Source organism: Chiloscyllium plagiosum, chromosome 13, assembly GCF_004010195.1.
Source record: "Chiloscyllium plagiosum isolate BGI_BamShark_2017 chromosome 13, ASM401019v2, whole genome shotgun sequence".
Lineage (NCBI taxonomy): Eukaryota > Metazoa > Chordata > Chondrichthyes > Orectolobiformes > Hemiscylliidae > Chiloscyllium > Chiloscyllium plagiosum.
In genome coordinates this window covers 10,732,459-10,752,744 of record NC_057722.1, presented here as the reverse complement: position 1 = coordinate 10,752,744, position 20,286 = coordinate 10,732,459, and the positions used below count along the sequence as shown (strand labels likewise).

At 42.7% G+C, this 20,286-nt stretch overlaps 1 protein-coding gene across 1 annotated transcript in view; it reads left to right on the top strand.

The window, feature by feature from the left end:
* The window catches only part of LOC122555750 (serotransferrin-B-like), a 48,177-nt gene extending 40,413 nt beyond the window's left edge, over nucleotides 1–7,764 (top strand). Inside the window, exons 16-17 of the mRNA XM_043701833.1 lie at nucleotides 4,235–4,427; nucleotides 7,517–7,764. Of these exons, the coding sequence (XP_043557768.1) occupies nucleotides 4,235–4,427; nucleotides 7,517–7,551 (228 nt within the window). The 3' untranslated portion in view covers nucleotides 7,552–7,764. The remainder of the gene's footprint in view (nucleotides 1–4,234; nucleotides 4,428–7,516) is intronic.
* Nucleotides 7,765–20,286: the final 12,522 nt, after the last annotated feature.

The following is a 20,286-nucleotide window of genomic DNA, read 5'->3' as shown; positions in this document are numbered from 1 at the left end:
ATGGAAAGAGCGGAAGAGCAATAGCTGCCCTGTGGCCCCCTCTTTAGGATTTTGTATCTCCAGTTGGTTCACAATGTGCGCAATTAGTCTCACCTCTTTAAACATGAACCAGCCCCTTGCAAAGCCATGCTGACTATCTCTAATCAAACTATGGTTTTCCAAATAATCATAAATCCCTCCTCTCAGAATTCTCTCCAATACTTTGCCCATCATAGACATAAGGCTGGCTGGCCTGTAATTCCCAGGATTATCCCTATTCCCTTTCTTGAACAAGGGAATAACATTTTCTACCCTGCAATCATCTAGCACTACTCCAGTGGACAGTGAGGACGCAAATATCATCGCCAAAGGCGCAGCAATCTCTTCCCTCACTTCTTGTAGTAACCAAAAGTATATCCCGTCTGGTCCAGGGGACTTAACTATCCTTATGTCTTTCAAAGTTATTAGCACCTTCTCCTTCTTAATATCAGCCCATTCGAGCATATTAGTCTGTTTCACACTGTCCTCTGAAACGTCAAGGTCCCTCTCAGTAGTGAATACTGAAGCAAAGTATTCATTAAGGACTTCCCCTACCTCCTCCGACTCCAGGTGCAAGTTCCCTCCACTATCCCTGATCAGCCCCACCCTCATTCTGGCCATTTTCTTATTCCTTACATAAGTGGAGAATGCATTGGGGGTTTTCCTTAACCCTATCCGTTAAAGCTTTTTCATGCTCCATTCTAAGCCCAGTCTTCAGTTCCATGCTGGCTACCTTGTAACCCTCCAGAGCCCTGTCTGATCCTAGCCTCCTCAACCTTAAATAAGCTTCCTTCTTCCTCTTGACTAGATGTTCTACATCCCTTGTCACCCAAGGTTCCTTCACCCTATCATCCCTTCCTTGCCTCAGTGGGACAAACCTGTCCAGCACTATCAACAGGCGCTTCCTAAACAACCTCCACATTTCCGTCATGCATTTCTCTGAGAACATTTGTTCCCAATTTAGGCGCTCCAGTTCCTGCCTAATAGCATAGTAATTCCCCCCTAATTTAAATACTTTCCCATACTGTCTGCTGAGGTTCACATGAAGGTGCCACCTTCTCAACTTCTCCCCTCATCCAAGGCATGGTGACCCTCAGGTTAATTGTCTTTCAGATGAGAACACAGCTCTATGGTTTCTGCAACTATGGCAACTTATAAACCAATCTTGTAGAAGGTTTTGTCATATTTTCTCCCAGGGTCTTCTTTCACATGAAACGTTAAACAGAGATCTCATTTTCTCATTTACTTGCATATCAAATAGACACATGGCAATTTTTTTTAAAGTATAACGCCTCATTTGCTAAATATTTCCATCACTTCTGTTCCTGTTCCTTCTGTAAACTCATTGTTTACTGCTGCCATGTTGAAGGAACACTTTATCGTTCTGCAATATGTTTTACAATTCTCAGTTGCCTGGACAACTGGTTTGGAATGCAGAATGAGTTCAACAGCATGGGTTCAATTCCTACATCAGCTCAAGTCACTGTTAAGGATTCCCCTTCCCAGATTCTCCCTTCGCCTCAGGTGTAGTGACTCACATCTCTTTCTCTAATGAGAAAGCAGCCTGATGATCTGGTAAGACTAAGGTGACTTTGCCTTTAATTTTAGTTAATCTCATCTCATCCCCTGCATTCAGCTCTTTGTCCATTTTTGAACCAACGCTGTAATAAGGCCGGGAGCTGAGAGGCCCTGGCAGAATTCAAACTGAGCAGCAGTAAGCAGCTGGTTGCTAAGCAAGTGCTATTTCACAGCACTGTTGATGACACGTTTCATCATTTTACTGAAGACTGAGAATAGACTGATGGGGAATAAATGGATAGGTTGGACTTATCCTGCTTTGTGCATTCAGCAATATTCTGCATTGTCCAGTTGATTCCAGTGTTGTCGCTGCACTAAAACAGCTTGGCTGTACATGTGGCAGGATCTGGAGCACAAGTCCTCAGTACTTTTTGCCAGAGGACTCTCAGGGCCATTAGCCTTTGCAGTAACCAGTGCCTCCTGGATATCATGTGGGCTGAATCAAATTGGCTGAAGACATGTCCCTCTGTTTCTGGTGATCTTAGCAGAAGGCCAAACTGAATTGTCCACTCACCACTTCTGGCTAAAGATTGCTACAAATGATTCAGTCTTAACTTTTGCACTGTTGTGCTAGCCTTCCTTATCATTGAAAATGGAGATATTTTTGGAGCCTTCTCCTCCTATTAGTTGTCCACCTTTCACAGCTGGAGAGTTTAGGGTTGCAGAGTTTAGCTCTGATATATTGGTTGTAGGATTGCTTAGCTCTATTACTCGCTGCTTATGCTGTTTAAAATGCATGTAGTTCTTTGTTGTAGCTTCACCAGGTTGACACCTTAATTTTAGGTATGCCTGATGTTGCTCCTGGCATGCCCTCCTGCAGTCTTCACTACACCTCGGTTTGATGGTAATGATAGGGGAAGATGCCAGGCAATGACGTTATAGAATGTGATTAAATATAATGCTGCTCCTGCTGATGTCCCACAATACTTCATGGATGCCCAATCTCAAGTTGCTAAATTTGTTTGAATCATGTTTCATTTAACACAGCGACAATGCCACAGAACATGGAGTTGTATCCTCAAAGCAAAAATGGGACTTTGTCTCCACAAAGATTGTGCAGTGGTGACTCTAAACTGATTCTGTCATGGATAGATTCATCTGCAACAAATACCTTGATGGGCAACGAGGTCAAATATGGTTTTCTTTTCAGTTGGTTCCATCACCAATTTCTGCAGACTCAGTCCAGCAGTTTTGTCCTTTCAGACTTCGCTAGCTTGGTCAGTAGCAGTGCCACCAAACCACTCTGGTTGATTCCCCACCCAGAGTACATTCTTCATCCTCAGTGCTTCCTCTCAATGACGATTACCATGTAGGAGTACTGATGCATCAGCTGAGGGAGGGCATTAGGTAGTAATCAGCATGGGGATTCCTTGCTTAAGTTTGATCTGATGCTATGAAACTTCATTGGGTCTGGAGTCAATGCTGAGGGCTCCTGGTGCATGCCCCTCTCTATTGTATACCATTGTGCTACCACCGCTGCTGGGTCTGTTCTGCTGGTGGGACTGAACATACCCAACGATAATCATGGCGGTGTCTCTGACTTTATAATTTAAGATTCAGTGTGTATGATTGTATCAGGCTATTGCTTGCCTTGGCATCGAGACAGCCCTCCTAATTTTGGGACAAAATTAGAGTTGACAGGGCTGTGTTTGCCATTGTCATTCCCAGTGTGTAGGTCAGTGCCAATGGATGTAATTGCAGATGTCAGTCAATATAGTTTAATTTAAACTGAACCAATCACGAAGTCTATAATAAAATCAGAAACTGCTGGAGAAACTCAGTGGGTCTGGCAGCATTTGCAAAAGAAAAAGAGTTAACATTTTGTTTTCAAAGACTACTTTGATTTCAGATTTACAGCCATTTCAAACTTAATCATTTGACTCCTTCTGAAATGAGTTACCATGGTGACCACAAAAAATAATGCAAAGTACTACAGATGTTGGAAATCTGAAATAAAAACAGAAAATGCTGGAAATACTCAGCAGGTCATCAGCAGCTGTGAAGAAAAATACAATTAAAAGATTTAGGTCTATATTTCTCTTTACATATTTTTCCTGACCTGACTGTAAGTAGCAAACCTTGGAGCTTTGTATTGCTAAAAACCTGTTATAAATGCAAAATACTGTGGACACTGGAAATCAGAAACAAATACAGAGAGTGTTGGAAATACTCAGCAAATATGACAACACCCCTGGAAAGAGAACCAGGGTTAATTTTTCAAACTAGGTGTGACTCTTCTTCAGAAGAGTTCTGAAGAAGTCATATCGGACTTGAAAAGTTAACTCCGTCTTTCTCTCTCCACAAATACTGCTGGACCTGATATGAAACATTTTGCATATTGATGTTTTAAAGAAACAGTCACAATGTTGTTTTGTCAAAACTGTGGATATATTGCAGTGTATGCAGATATTGCTAGTGGACAATGCACCTTAACAATACATCCTGCACTCTAATAATAGTGTGTTACCTAGAACTCTCTCTTCACATGGTCTTGGTTGGTGGTAATGCTGGAAAGACAAACTTATTGTCAAAACATTAATTGCCTTCAGAAGATGGTTCTGTTCTAAATATAATTAATGTGCAGACCTTTGGAGTGTGCTAAGTTTCATCACATTAAGAAATTTCTTTCCTATTACAGAAAAAATATGGCCGTAGTGGAATCTCAAAAGAGACTTTCAACATGTTCAGCTCGGATACATTTTCGGGCAAGGACCTTCTTTTCAAGGACTCTACTCAGTGCCTCATTGAAGTCCCCAAAAAAGACTACAAAAACTTCCTGGGTGATGATTATATTGCCTCATTGAATGGGCTCCATGCCTGCAAAACTCCTGGTAAATATCATTAGTGAACAGTGGACGTCATTAGTGTGTTGCTCTTTAAACAGTTTTGGAAATGTTTTTATTGATTGCATTCAAATGGAGATCGCCAAGCTCTTCCATACAGTAATGGTAGATTTGGAACTTAGGACAAGCAGGGATGAAATGGTAATGTCACTGAGCAAGTAATCCTGAGGTCCAGGTGAAACTTCTGAGAACAGACGTTCAAATTGTGCTATGCGGCCTGTCCATGGCCCTACTACTAACAGATAAAATCAAGGCACTTCTGCTGCAGTTTCATGAATATTTTTGAAGGACCTGCCTTTGCACAGAGAACTTGAGGAGTAGAAGAAAATAACAGGCATCATCAGGGGAGAAGGGACTTGGAAGGACCGGTCAAGCTGATGAGATAATTGGTCCTGTGCCAATTGTAGGAATTTGATTTCGTGCCTCTGAGGTTGGAGCTGTGTCGCATGATTGCAACAATGCTATAAACCTTTGATGTACTGGGGGCAGCACGGTTGGCTCAGTGGTTAGCAGTGTTGCCTCACAGTGCTAGGGACACGAGTTTGATTCCAGCCTCAGGCAATTGTCTGTGTGGAGTTTGCACATTCCCCCCGTGTCTGCCTGGGGTTCCTCTGGGTGCTCTGGTTTCCTCCCACAGTCCAAAGATGTGTAGGTTAGGTGAATTAGCCATGCTAAATTGCTCATAGTGTTCAGGGATGTGTACGGTAGGTGAATTTGTCGGGTAAATATAAAGTAGTAGGTCTACCAGATGGGATACCTTTTGGAGGGTCAGTGTGGACTTGCTGGGCCAAAGGGCCTGTTTTCATACTGTAGGACTCTATGGATAGAAGTTACTGCACACCTGAAATGAAATATCCTTACAATAGAGACCCCTCAATTGTATGAGCAAAAAGGTTGATGGAAAAATCTATACTGAGAAAATCCAAAGGTTTTGATTCCCAGTGTTTATTATCAAGATCTGCCTTCAGATACTTGCTGCATGGATCATATCAGTGAAAAGCACACATAATTAAAAAAAAAAATACGCATTTCAGGTTTCTGCACAGGAGAAGGCCTCTAAATTGGTTTCCAGACCACGTTGGAGAGAGGCTGGATCCTCAGTCTACCCACCCTCCCTACAGTATTCTCCAGCTTTTTCCATTTTGATCCACTTTGTGATAGGGTGAACCTTTTCAGTCTTTGGGGATGTCTGTAAATATCTTGCACCCTAAATCTGTTCAAGGGCAGTGCTGTTCCCAATCATACCTGTTCTCAAACTCCTGGTAAATATATACACCCACACCAATGAACCCCACTGCCCCATGGCCTAACACTTCAACCCCCCTCCCACTCCGCCAAGGACATGCAGGTCCTGGGCCTCCTCCATCGCCACATCCTAACCACCCGACGCCAGGAGGAAGAATCCCTCATTTTTCACCTTGGGACCCTCCAACCACATGGCATCAATGTGGACTTCAATAGTTTCCTCATTTCTCCACTCTCCCCACCTTATCCCAGTTCCAACCTTCCAAATCAACACCACCCTCATGACCTGTCCGCCTCATTCCTGATGAAGGGCTTATGCCTGAAACATTGCTTGTCCTGCTCCTCAGATGCTGCCTGACCTGCTCTGCTTTCCCAGCACCACACTTTCGGCTCTGATCTCCAGAATCTGCTGTCCTCACTTTCTCCTGATAAATCTATATACCAGTCCACTATGTTTCTGTTCGACCAACAGTGAGGAACTTGCTGAATTGGAACCCTGCAAGTATTGTCCATAAGAGTACTTCAGGAGCATCCCACCTTTTCAGTCCCTACATTTAGCTAAAATAGTTTTATTTTTAATCCCCAACATCACATTTTTACAGTTCTCTGTGGATCAACTATGACAGAAAAAACTGCTTTGAACTTAAATGTGATTGTAAGCGCCGGTCGCTCGGTGATATCATTGAGATTTTATGTTATACTTGATGAGTGGGACGTGCACTCCACTATGTTTAACCTAGACCTGATGTAAATGTAAAACATTGTATTAATTTGTTAATTATTTATTGATTATTGCTGTAGCTACTTTTGTATTGTTTCCTCTCACTACCTGGGCCTCGAGTACTAATCTGGTTTGCATAAAGTACCACCAACCCCTCTTAACCATCCTGCATTGTTCCCAGCCATCACGTATTGGTCAGTTAGAATAACGTAACACAGGATGCCATTCAGGTCAACCTCTCCGTACTAGATCTCTGAGTTATCTAAATAATCCCATTTTACTGCCATTCCTCTGTCGTCTATCAATCGTTCCTCTTTAATCAACAAGTTTTCACTTTTGGAAATTACAATTAGGCATGCTTTGGTTGCTCTTACGGCAATTTAAGTATAATGTGCCTCTTGTCAATTCACCAGCTGCTTCACACTGTTGATTTAGTTCTTCCTTCGTCTTTCTCCCCATTCCCTTCCCTTTCCTTCTGGCCATCCAAGTTTGCTTCCATCTCCCCTTGCCCTTGCTGCTTTATTTCCAAACTGCCCCTGACCCCCAGTGTTATTGAGTATTGTTACGTAAGTGTCCTCCATTAATATTCAAGCTCCTCGTCTGACAATTTCCCTGTCCTTTATTTCCCTCTCCTTGGCTCTCAAGTTTTCTTGCTGTCATATTTTTTATCTTTTTAACTTCCCCTCACTTCTGTTTTAAGCCTATTCTCCTTCTGTGTCTGACTCTGTTCTAGGTTTCTCCTACCCCAGGACTCTAACTCTGATTTGTTCATCTCTGTACTCTGCATTCCTCTTCACAAGTCTATAATCTGCTCCTTTTCTCTAATTTTGCCCTTCTTTCTTTCCTTCACTCCCCTGATCATGCTTTAACATTGGCTCAAACAGCCTCTATGTTCCTAGACTGTCCCTTTGACCTCTTCTAGTGTTCACAGCCACTGTCCTTTCTCTGCCCTATTCCATGTATTCCCCAAGCTCTTGCTCCTGTTTTGATTATTTTTGGTCTTGGCTGCTAGTGTGGCAGGTAAATTTGAAAACCCATTGTTAAAGTGAGCTGTATTTGCAGTGAGAATCGTAACGTTCATATTCTGAACATCTGTCCCTCTCTATTTCAGAGTTATTGGAAGCTTGTTCCTTTGCTACTTGCTGAACCCTACTGTGGCAGCTGGATGGAGGTTTATTGACGAGGTGATCTTCCATTCTCTCCATCTGATACAAATCTGGCTGCAATAATATCTGCACGTTGCCTGCCTGAATTCTTCTTTTGCATTGATCGGTTTACAATAGATATGTCGCTGCAGTGGAAACAGAGGAGTTGGGACTTGATTGTATTTCTATAACACAATAAATCTTTCAGCACTGATTTTAGGTCTCTGAAGTTTTATTGTTGATAAAGGCATTACTTCAAAGTTTAGTAATTCAGCAATAATGACTGATTTAATCAAGGTTTTAATAAAAGTTTTGCTTCATTGAATAGGGAAAAATAATTTTCCCTGAATCTCATTTGGAGTGATAGGTTATCAATTTAATGTGCTCATTAAAAGAATGAAACCGTTGGGGGAAAAAAGACCGTTGGGGGAAAAAAGTCATATAGGGATTTGTTATAATCTGGAGTACTATAGCATAGGAAATCATAGCATCCTTACAGTAAGGAAGAAGGCCATTCAGCCCTTTGAGACCTCAATGACCCTCCAAAGAGCATTCCATCCACTCTTCTAACTTTGCATTCCTGATGGCTAATCCACCTAGCTTGCACATCCCTGGACACTATGGGCAATTTGGCATTGCCAATCTACCTAACCTGCACATCTTTGGGAGGAAACCACAGCACCCAAAGGAAAGCTACGCAGACATGGGGAGAATGGGCAAACTCCACACCATGTCACCCAAAGGTGTAATCGAACCTGGAAATCTGGAGGTGTGATGTAGCAGTGCTGACCGGTGAGCCACTGTGCCGCTCCCTCAAAATAATTGAGGAAGATGTCATCACACCTCATAAAGAGATGCTTATGGCACCTTTTGAAACATGAGGCTACAGAGCTATAATGAGAGAGGATAGTATTGAATTAATTTTGCAATGCTGGGAAAAGAGGGGCCAAATAGCCTTTTGATTTGTAAATATCTGTCATTCAGGTAGGATTTAACACTGTGCTTGTGTAGCATTACAGATTGGTTCTGGGTTTCACATAACCTTTTTAAATTAATTCCTCACATATGGCTGCTGCTGGCAAGATAAACTTCCTTTGTACATCCCTAGTTCTCTTGAACAGTGGTTGATGAAACTTCAGCCTGACATCATGAAATAATAGCATTGGGTAGAGAGTTCTAGTGGTGGAAGTATGGTGATCCAAGTCAGTATGGAATGTGTTCACTCCAACTTAATGCCTTTCCTGTGATATTTTTGACTGGATTTGCTACTTTGATGGGTGCACACTGTGTGTGGCCAAGCACAACGAACAAATTACACATAGACATTGCTGGCAGAGCATAGCAGGCCTGGCAACACCTTTGGAGAGAAAACAGAGTTAACATTTTGAGTCCAGTGACCCTTCACCAGATCTGGCAGCCTGCTAAGAAAAAGTGGTATATGCTAATGACAGGAGGTGAAGGTGGGGGTGGGGTTGGGGATGGTGGAGGAGTGAGCAGATAAGTAGCGATGGAGAGATGGAGAAAAAAAGGGTTACGTAGACAAAGGGATTCTTGTTGGTAAACTGGGTTAAAAAAAGAGGCTAGGTAGCTGGATTGAGGCCTATGAACTGTTGAAAATGGATTGCTTGGGTTGAAAGCAACATATTTAAACAGGAGCTATGGTATGGGGTTAGGTAAAAGACATTGAAGAAGGTACTCCAAAAGTGTAAAGCTCAACATTGAGTCCTGAGTGCTGTACAGTCCTGTTTGGAAGGTGGTGTGTTTTACCTCCAGTTTGTGTTGAGCTTCATTAGAGCACTGCAGCAAACCTGAGACAGAAGTGTTGGCATGGTAACACAGTGGTGTGTGGAAGTGGCAATACAGCAGAAGCTCAGGATAATTTTTATGGATGTAAGTTCGCTTGCTGAGCTGTAAGGTTCATTTTCAGACGTTTTGTCACCATCCTAGTTAACATCATTAGTGAGCCTCCAGTAAAGCACTGGTGTTATGACCCGCTTTCTATTTCTGTGTTCAGATTTCCTTGGGTTGATGATGTAATTCCCTGTGGTGATGTCATTTCCTATGGTGATATCATTTCCTGTTTATTTTCTCAGATGGTATTAAATGGGGTACAAGTCAATGTGTTTGCTGATAGAGTTCCAGTTGGAATGCCATGCTCCTGGGAATTCTCGTGCATGTCTCTATTTGGCTTGTCCTTGGATGGATGTCTTGTCCCAATCAAAGTGGTGTCCTTCCTCATCTGTTTGTAAGGATACTAGAAATAGTGGGTCATGTCGTTTTGTGGCTAGTTGATGTTCATGTATCCTGGTGGCCAGTTTGTCCAATTAGTATTTGTTACAGTTCCTACAAGTAATTTTGTATATGATGTTTGTTTTGCTTGTTGTCTGTATAAGGTTTTTAAATTTATTAGCTGCTGTTTTAGTGTGTGGATGGGTTTGTGGGCTATCATGATGCCAAGAGTCTGAGTAGTCTGGCAGGATTAGAGTGGTGCTGGAAAAGCACAGCAGATCAGGCAGCATCCAAGGAGCAGGAAAACCGACATTTCGGGCAAAAGCCCTTTATCAGGAATGAGGCCTGTATAGGTGATTTTCCTCTGCTCTGCGTAGTTCCTCTGTGCTGCAGTGTGTGGTGGCTCTTTGAAATAATGTTCTAATGCAGCTTCGTTTGTGGGTGTTGGGATGATTACTTCCGTAGTTCAGTATTTGGTCCGTAGGTATTGTTTTCCTGTAGATACTGGTTTGAAGTTCCCCGTTGGCTATTCGCTCTACAGTGACATCTAGGAATGGCAGTTTGTTGTTGTTTTCCTCCTCTTTGTAAATTTTATGCCAGTAGGGATCTATCATTTTTATAGACAGAGCGTAGATGTTCTGGAAAGCAGTCACCTAGTGTGCGATCCTATTTCAACTTTCACATTTCCCACTTACATTGACCTCTCTGAGTGACAAAGTTAACCTGAGTCAGTTGGAACCTGGAAGTACTCGGAGATGCCCTCACAAGAACGGGGTACCTTGCCCAATTCATCGACCGCCAGTTCCGACGTGCCACAGCAAGGAACCATAATGACTTCCTCAGGAGACAGACACGTGCTGCAACCAACAGGGTACCCTTCGTTGTTCGGTATTTCCCAGGAGCTGAAAGATTATGCCATGTTCTTCGTGACCTGCAACACATTATCAATGAGGATGAGCACCTCACCAAGACCTTCCCCACACCTCCACTACTTGCCTTTAAACAACTGCCAAACCTCAAACAGATCGTTGTTCGTAGCAAACTGCCCGGCTCTCAGGACAATTCCATACGGCCCCGCCACGGTAGGCGCTGCAAGACGTGTCAGAGTGTGGACATAGATACCACCATTACGCATGGGGACACCTCCATCTTGTACATGGCAGGTACTCATGTGACTCAGCCAATGTTGTCTATCTTATACGTTGCAGGCAAGGGTGCCTGGAGGCATGGTACATTAGGGAAACCGAGCAAAGGCTACGACAACGGATGAATGGGCACCACACAACAATCAACAGACAGGAGGGTTCCCTCCCAGTTGGGGAACACTTCAGTGGTCCAGGACATTCAGCCTCGGACCTTCGGGTGACCATCCTCCAAGGTGGACTTCGAGACAGGCAGCAGAGAAAAGTGGCTGAGCAGAGGCTGATACTAAGTTCGGTACCCATAGAGAGGGCCTCAACTGGGACCTTGGGTTCATGTCACATTACACGTGACCACTATTGCACTATACACACACACACAGATACTCCTACACACACACACTCTCTCACACACACAGGCACTCCTATACATACAAACATACACACTGACACACATACACACCCTTACAGACACACACACTCCCACACTCACACATGCACACTTAAGACGCTCTGCACTCACTACACACTCTCAACCCCCAACCCAGACAGACAGACACACAGGGGGCCCACACCTTCAACATATTGTTTAGCTATCACCATTGTTAACAGCTAACCCGAGAATGCAACTTTTTTTAAAAAAGGTTTTGTGATTTACACATGAAAGAAGTGAAACTATCACTGTATTCTAACAGATGAAAGGCTTAACAGACAATCAATTTTTCAATGTATAATTTCAGTTACATCACACTGTAAATTTTTGCTATAGATTCTGTGTTGGGATTGAGCCCTCCACTACCATCTGATAAAGGAGCATCGCTCTGAAAGCTAGTGTGATTCCAATTAAACCTGTTGGACTATAACCTGGTGTTATGTGATTTTTAACTTTGTACACCCCAGTCCAACATCGGCATCTCCAAATCATGAGTCAGTTGATGCTGTGGTATGGTCTGTTGTACCAACAGAGAAATAGTTTGGGACTCTTGCGAGCACATTCTCAGTGTATTTATGCCAGAATTTAATTCACAACTCATTGCTTTCATGTGACCATTTGAATACCTGAGAATCACAAGAATAAAAGTAAGAGCGATTTGACAAAATTAAAGCATTGCAAATAGTGTACTTTGCAATGGGGCCATAAAGAATTAGGGAGTGTGGGCTCAGATGGATCAATGTCCAGGATATGGATAATGTTCTCACTCACTGGTCCATGCAGTGTACTAACAACAAAGTGATGATTGTTCACCCAAAGCTGTAATAAGAAACCGGACACACCTTTAACATGAAAAAGACATGAGCCTCGAGGTATGTGTTGACAAGAAAGGATGGCTCACAGTTTGACTTGTTCTCTCAACTCACTTGTGCTCACAGAAAAATGAGCTGACAAAGTTGCAAAGGTGTCTAATACTGCCGATCATACGGAAGACTGGCTCAAAATATGAAATGTTCAATAGCATTGGATCTGTATGCATAAACAATGAGACCAAGCAAGATTGAATAATAAATTTTTATGACAGAAATGGAATCCCCTCACCTTGCTATACTTGTACCTCTCTGAAAGAAACCTGCACTGCTTCATTCAAATACACTTTCAAGTTTTTTTTTCAAAACATTTATCAACTTCTTGATTTCTACACTTTTCTGGTCGGGCATTTTCTGGTCCCAGGAATGGTGCCTCAGTGGTTAGCCCTGCTGCCTCACAGCACCAGGGTCCCAGGTTCAATTCCAGCCTCGGGTGACTGTCTGTGTGGAGTTTGCACATTCTCCCTGTGTTTGCATGGGTTTCCCTCCCACAGTCCAAAGATGTGCAGGTCAGGTGAATTGGCCACGCTAAATTGTCCATAGTGTTTAGGTGCATTAGTCAAAGGGAATTGGGTCTGGGTGGGTTACTCTTCGCAGGGCCGGTGTGGACTGGTTGGGCCGAAGGGCCTGTTTCCACACTGTAAGGAATCTAATCTAAAAAAAAGTCCTCCTTATATTAATAATAACGTATCTCTCAAACCTCCAGTGGGATTTTGCTATTAATCTTTACAAGCATCTTTGTTGAAATTTTAACTTGTTTGTGGTGTCTGGAAAACTGCAAATATCACCAAAAGCACCGGAAGTCCCTTCTGCCACCTCGTATTAAGAATGCAAAAAGATGGCAAAACTGGCTCAATTAATTTTTTTATATAATCAAGGTATTCTGTGACTAGTGGATTGTTATAGGGATCAGTGTTGGGCCCACAATTATTGACAATCCGTATTACTGTCTTGGATGAGGAAAGTGAATGCACAATCAGCAAGTTTGTGGATCATATAAAAATAGATGGGAAGTCAAGTGGTCAGGATAACACAAAAAAAGTGTTAAAAATCACACAACACCAAGTTATAGTCCAACAGGTTTATTTGGAAGTACTAGCTTTCGGAGTGCTGCACCTTCATCAGGTAGTTGTTAAGATGAAGGAGCAGCGCACTGAAAGTTAGTACTTGCAAATAAACCTGTTGGACTATAATGTGATGGTGTGTGATTTTTAACTGTATCCACCCCAGTCCAAAACCAGAACCTCCACAACAAAGAATTTGCACAGTGATATTGAGAGGTTAAGCAAACATTTGGCAAATGTGAGGTGACGCTGTTTGGCAGGAGGAAAAAGAAGACCTAAATATTATTTAAATAGAAAAAAGAAACTACAGAAAGCTGCAGCACAGAAGGATTTGTGAGTCCTCATGCATAAATGACAAAAGGAAACATACAATTCAGGAGGTAATAGGGTAGGCAACTGGAATGATTAGATTACTTTCAGTGTGGAAACAGGCCCTCCAGCCCAACAAGTTCACACCGACCCTCTGAAGAGCATCCCACCCAGACCCATTCCCCTAGACTAATGCACCTAACGCTATGGGCAATTCACCTAACATTACAGGCAATTTAGTGTGGCCAATTCACCTAACCTGCACATCTTTTGGACTGTGGGAGGAAACCGGAGCATCCAGAGAAAACCCATGCAGACACAGGGAGAATGTGCAAACTCCACACAGACAGTTGCCCAAGGCGGGCATTGAACCTGGGACTCTGGCGCTGTGAGGCAGCAGTGCTAACCACTATGCCACCGTGCTGCCCCACATTGACCTTTATACCAAAGCAAAAGGAGCTTGACAATAGGGAAGTCAAAAAAAGAACAGGGAAGTCTTAAAACAATACAAGAACACCAGTTAGACTACAAGTGGAATACTGTTAATTGTTCTCCTTATCTTCTGGCATTAGAGACAGTCCACAGAAGGTCACTATGTTGATCTGGGTGTAGAGAGATTGTCTTATGAGGAGAGGTTGAGTAGGTTGAGCTGGTACTCTTAGAGTTTGGAAGAATAAGAGAACACCCTAGCGAAAAACACAAGTTTCTCAGAGGACTTGACAGGGTAGAGACAGGCAGGTCTTTTTCCCCATATGGTACACTTTAGGACTGAGAGGGCATCATCTCAGAATAAGGGGAACAGAATTGAGAAGGATTTTTTCTCCCTCTCTCAGTGAAGTGAATCTGTGGCATTCTTTACAACAGAGGCTGTACTGTTGAATATTCAAGGCGGAGATAGACAGATTTTTAATCAAGTGATTGCACATTTAAGGCAACTATGAAGAGGGAATTCTTGTCTCAAAGTGTAATGAATCTGTTGAATTCTTTACTGCAGTGGGCTGTTGAGCTGTTTTCTTTAAGTATATTTGAGGCTAAGATAAAAATGTTTAACTACAAAGGGAATCAAAGATTATGCGGAAAAGATTGGAAAACAGAGTGAAAGATGATCAAGTCAACCATGATCTAACTGAAGGGCTGAACAGAATCAATAGACTGAATGGGCTACTTCTGTTCTTATGTCTTATGGTCCATGAGCTTTGCTTATTAATGACTGTCCTTGTAAAAGCTGTGCATTGTATGCCAATGCGAATTATGTAAATAAACCAATTTTGGCTTAAAGACTTGATAGAATACCTTTCAGTAACTCTGAGCACGTTTCTTAATTCGGTATCCAGTTTCTGAAGGAAGAATTCCCTGTTTTGTACCTGTGGGACTGCCTTCATTTAACAGATATTGAGCGGAAAGAGGTGAAGTTGAAAAATGTGGTGCTGGAAAAACACAGCAGGCCAGGCAGCATCCGAGGAGCAGGTGAATCGACGTTTCGGGCATAAGCCCTTCTTCAGGAATGAGGCACACCAGCCTCATTCCTGAAGAAGGGCTTATGCCCGAAATGTCGATTCTCCTGCTCCTCGGATGCTGCCTGGCCTGCTGTGTTTTTCCAGCACCACATTTTTCAACTCTGGTCTCCAGCATCTGCCGTCCTCACTTTCTCCCGGAAAGAGGTGAAACCTGGATGAAGGGGTACTTGAGGTCTGTTTATTTGAATTGGGTCTGTCAATTCTCCAAGATGATCTGACTTTCTCCATAAATTATGCAGAAACTTACGAGAAAAATCTTGAGCTAATCATAAATGAAAGTGGGCTGTTTAGCCTATTTGTTTATAAAAAGTCTCACAGGGGGTTTAAAAGGTTGTTTGATGGATTGTGCAAGTGGAGCTGGGAGACTATGTGAGAAATTATCCTGGAATATATCCAACCAGTGCTGATAACATTAATTAGAATGACGAAAGGAAGCAGCCAAAGAGAAGATTTATCAAAAAAAATGAACAAAACGGTGTTGGGACCGTGAATTAAAGGAGAGTTTTTGTCTGTGCAGAGTAAATTGGTAGGAGCATTTCCCTACAATATATTATCGCTAAGTATGCAAGTGCAGATTGTGAGCTGGTGAGAAACTTGAAGTTTGAATCTATTCATCTCATTCTGAACTTACCCTGGAGCATTTCTGCAAGAAATACAATAAGGGACTTTGTCATTTGAAGCATGCTTCCTTAATTAACTGGGAGTTACATGAACTTTTTTAAAAGAGTTGCTAGATAAAGGAGAAAGAAAGGTTCAAATCAGAGTGTTCTCTGCATTGCAACTTATGCAATTTATTTGACACAACCACAGTTGCAAGTGTTCCTGACATTAATGTAAAGAAAGGCAGGTGGAATTGCACAGCGAAACCCAAAAGGGAGTAAAGTGAGCAGAATGGAATCTGCAATCATAGCCATATTGAAGCAATACATTTCAGCTTTGAGGTTTCACATTTCCAAACCATAATGGGGAGGGGAGAGCAGGAAGGGTCATGGTAGACGGTACTGCCACAACGGGACTCTATTTAAGGGGATAATATGCAAAAGGAGTTTGGGGCTCTTGCAGTGCATTATTAATATCCCTGTCTCTGAGCCATGAAACCTGGGTTCAAGCTCCACCTGCTCCAGAGGTGCGCAATAACATTCCTCAACAGATTGATTACAAAATATCTACAGAAGGAAATTGGAGAAGCCAGAAAACTACATATGATGGATGCTACATATTGTGAAAGTGCAGCATTCCGATTTCATGATTCATCAGACATTTATCACTGGGTACCATGAGGACCAGGAGAGATTTATCGCCCAGCGATAGGAGGAAAACTTCTGCGGTTCTCATCAGGAGAAATAGCAGAGGAGATGAATAGCTTGCGTTAAATACACATCAACAACTCAACCAGATATTGACAGGCATGTCACACATAAAAGAGATGGTGAAGAAGCCCAACTTGATTATAAGTGGAACAGGAAAAGGAATTGGGAGAATGTTTGCCATGGAGAGAAAATGGCTATCTCTGTGTAGCTCCACGTGTGGCTTTCAAATGAGTCCATGCCAGCTGCGTGGACTTTGAATCTAATCATGCTATTATGACCAGAACCCTTGATGAGTGTTGGGAGATTCCAATTAACGCAGTGCAAAGCTGGACTCTGTAGTGGTGCCATTAAACCATCATTAATTGTTATAAAAACCCAGCTGGTTCCTTAATATCCTTCAGAGAAAGAAATCTGCCATCTCTGCCCGATCGGGCCTTCACGTAACTCCAGACCCACAGCAATGCAGTTGGCTTTTAAATGCCCTATGAAATGGTTTGGAAGCCTCTAAGGCCAAGGCCAATAAGGATGAGCAACAAATGCTGCTCTCACCAGCAACAGTCATATCCATTAACATTTACTACTGTACCTTCCCTGGCAAGACTGGTGCAATTTTGAAGTGAATTCCTCCTTCCTCAGATTTGAAGGCATTCCCTGCCTTCAGATTTGTGGCCTCTCCCTGTGCTGTTGTGCTGACGAAGGTTTCCAACAGACAGCAGCCACCACTCGGCCCCAGGCCACATGACAGAGCTGCTATCTGCCATTGGCCACAGGGCATGGCAACAGTAGCAGACCTGCAGCCTGTAGGTCCCACACCAACAGGTTAGAGCAAGCCTCAAGGTACCAGCATTGGCAGCCACAACCCTCTCCAGTCTGTGAGGTACCCCTGCTAAGTCTAAGCTCACAGCCACCCAACTCTCCTGTCTCTCCTCCCCTCCTCGTCTGTTCTCCCCTCATTCTGTTCCCTGCTCTCCCACTCCATTCCCCATCTTCTGTCTACCTCTTCCTCCCTACTCCTCTCTGCCTCCTCTCCCCTCACTCCTCTTTGCCTTTCCTCTCCCACGTCTCACTGTTTCATCTATTCCCACTCCTCCCTGCTTTGTTTCCTCCCACTCCTCTCCGCCTTTTCTCCCCTCGCTCATATAGTCATAGTGTCATACAGCATAGAATCAGACCCTTTGGTTCAACCAATCCATGTCAACTATAATCCCAAACTAAACTAGCTCCACCTGCCCGTGCTTGATCCATATTCCTTCAAACATTTCTTATTCATGTATTTGTCTGAATATCTTTTAAATATTGGAACTGTAACACATCCACCATTTCCTCTGGAAGTTCATTCTACACACAAACTACTCTCTGTCTAAAAAATTGCCCTCATGTTTTTTATAATCCCTCTCCTCTCAATTTAAAACTATGACTCCTTGTCTTGAAATTCTTCACCCTAGGGAAAAGACACCTACCATTTACCTTATTTGTACCCCTTATTATTTCATAAATCTCTATAAGATCATCCCTCAACTCTTACGCTTAATTTAAAAAAAGCCCCAGCCTACTCAGCCTCTCCTTATGACTTTAGCATAGAATTAACATAGAATCCCATCATTGTGGAAACAGGCCATTTGGCCCAACAAGTCCACACTGACCCTCCAAAGAGTAATCCACCCAGATCCATTCCTCTCCCTATTACTCTACATTTACCCCTAACAAATGCACTTAAACCCTCCATTTCTGGCAACATCTTGGTAAATCTTGTCTGAACCATCTATACACAGTATTCTAGAAGAGGCCTCACTAACATCCTGTACAACCTCAACAGAACATATCAACTCCTATACTCAAAGGTCTGAGCAATGAAGGCAAGCATGCTAAATGCCTTCTTAACCACTCTGTCTACCTGTCACGCAAACTTCAAAGAATTATCTATCTGAACCCACAGGTGTCTCTGTACTACAACAGTAACCAGGGCCCTATTTTTTAATTGTTTAAGTCCTGCCCTTGTTAATTTTACTAAAATGCAGAACCTCACATTTATCCAAATTAAACTTCATTTGCCACTCTTTAGTCCATTGACCCAATTGATCAAGGTCTCTTTGTAATCTTAGATCATCATCTTCACTTTCCACTATACGACCAATTTTGGTAATATCTGCAAACTTACTAACCATGCCTTCTATATTCTCATCTAAATCACTTATGTAAATGGTATAATTGTTTTTTTTCCTCTTTGCCTCTTCTCCTCTCACTCCTCTCTGCCTCTTCTCCTCCACTCCGCTCTGTCTCCTTTCCCCTCAGTCACTACTACCTCAGGAGGTGGAAGGCCAGTTTAAAAAATTCTATCGAGCCTTAATTGAAGCCGGTAATAGCCAAAACAAACAAACAGGAGTGTGTCCAGGAACCCTGACCTTCAACACATTTAGCCCTCGGTGATGCTGCAAGTAACATATCACAAATTGGGTGTGCATTGTTGGAATTACAGATGGTAAAGTAAAAACCATTTTATAGTGAAACCATATTAATCAAAACTCTGTTGTTTGAAGCTTTGCCTATTTGAGGGCTACCTGTGTTTCAGTCATCTCAACAGTATGACTGGATGCAGGGGTAACTGTTCTCCAAACTGAGGATCCAGAGTAAGGAGTTAATGCCTTAGACTGAGGTACGGAAGTACTCCTTTGCTCAGAAGGTGGTGAATTATCTACCATAAAAGGCTGTGAACGTCAAATCACTGAATGTACTTAAGGAAGAAATAGATTTCTAGAAGAGAAAGGTGTCTAGCATTTAAGACATAGGAACAGGAGAAGGACATTCAGCCCCTTGAGTCTGCTCTGCCATTTAATAGACAATCCGCAGACCAAGGGGTATTGGGAGACTGTGGACGTATAGCATTAAGATAGAGAATTCACCACGATCATATTGAAAAGCAGAGTGGATTCGATGGACCAAGTGGCTCTCTCCAGCTCCCATCTCATATGTTTCCATGTTTATGTTGCAGTATAACTTGTAGCATACCTTTAATGTGAAGATTTGTACCTCCGTCACCATGCAGCTTTGGATCTGAGGGATGCAGCCAAGACAGCAACAATGTGCACTCCTGGACCAAGCTTAAAGTAAGTGCGATGTCCATTCATAAAAACAAGTTCTGCCAACTCAAGTCCTTTTGATCACTAATTTCCCTCAGATCAGCCTTTGATATCTTTTCCAGTGGTCATAGAGTCATGTGGTCATAGAGTCATAGAGATGTACAGCACGGAAACAGACCCTTCGGTCCAACCCATCCATGCCGACCAGATATTCCAACCCAATCTAGTCCCATCTGCCAGCACCCGGCCCATTTCCCGGTTGGAGGATTTGAGCTATAGGGAGAGGCTGAACAGGCTGGGGCTGTTTTCCCTGGAGCGTCAGAGGCTGAGGGGTGACCTTATAGAGGTTTACAAAATCATGAGGGGCATGGATAGGATAAATAGACAAAGCCTTTTTCCTGGAGTGGGGGAGTCCAGAACTAGAGTGCATAGGTTTAGGGTGAGATGAGAAAGATATAAAAGAGACCTAAGGGGCAACTTTTTCATGCCGAGGATGATACATGTATGGTGTGAGCTGCCAGAGGAACTGGTGGAGGCTGGTACAATTGCAACATTTAAGAGTCATTTGGATGGGTATATCTATAGGGTGGTGGATGTACTTTCACAACAACATATTTGTATGAGTAAGCATTTGGCTTTTTGTTGCTTTTAAAATATGTTCTCATCCAATGACATGTATAAAATGACATATAATTTTACAGACGCAGCATTCTTTTGTCATAGCTGAGCGCTGTTTGTGTGTATGAAGCTTTCTTGTTCCATAGTGTTGATACTAACTCTGCTGTTTTG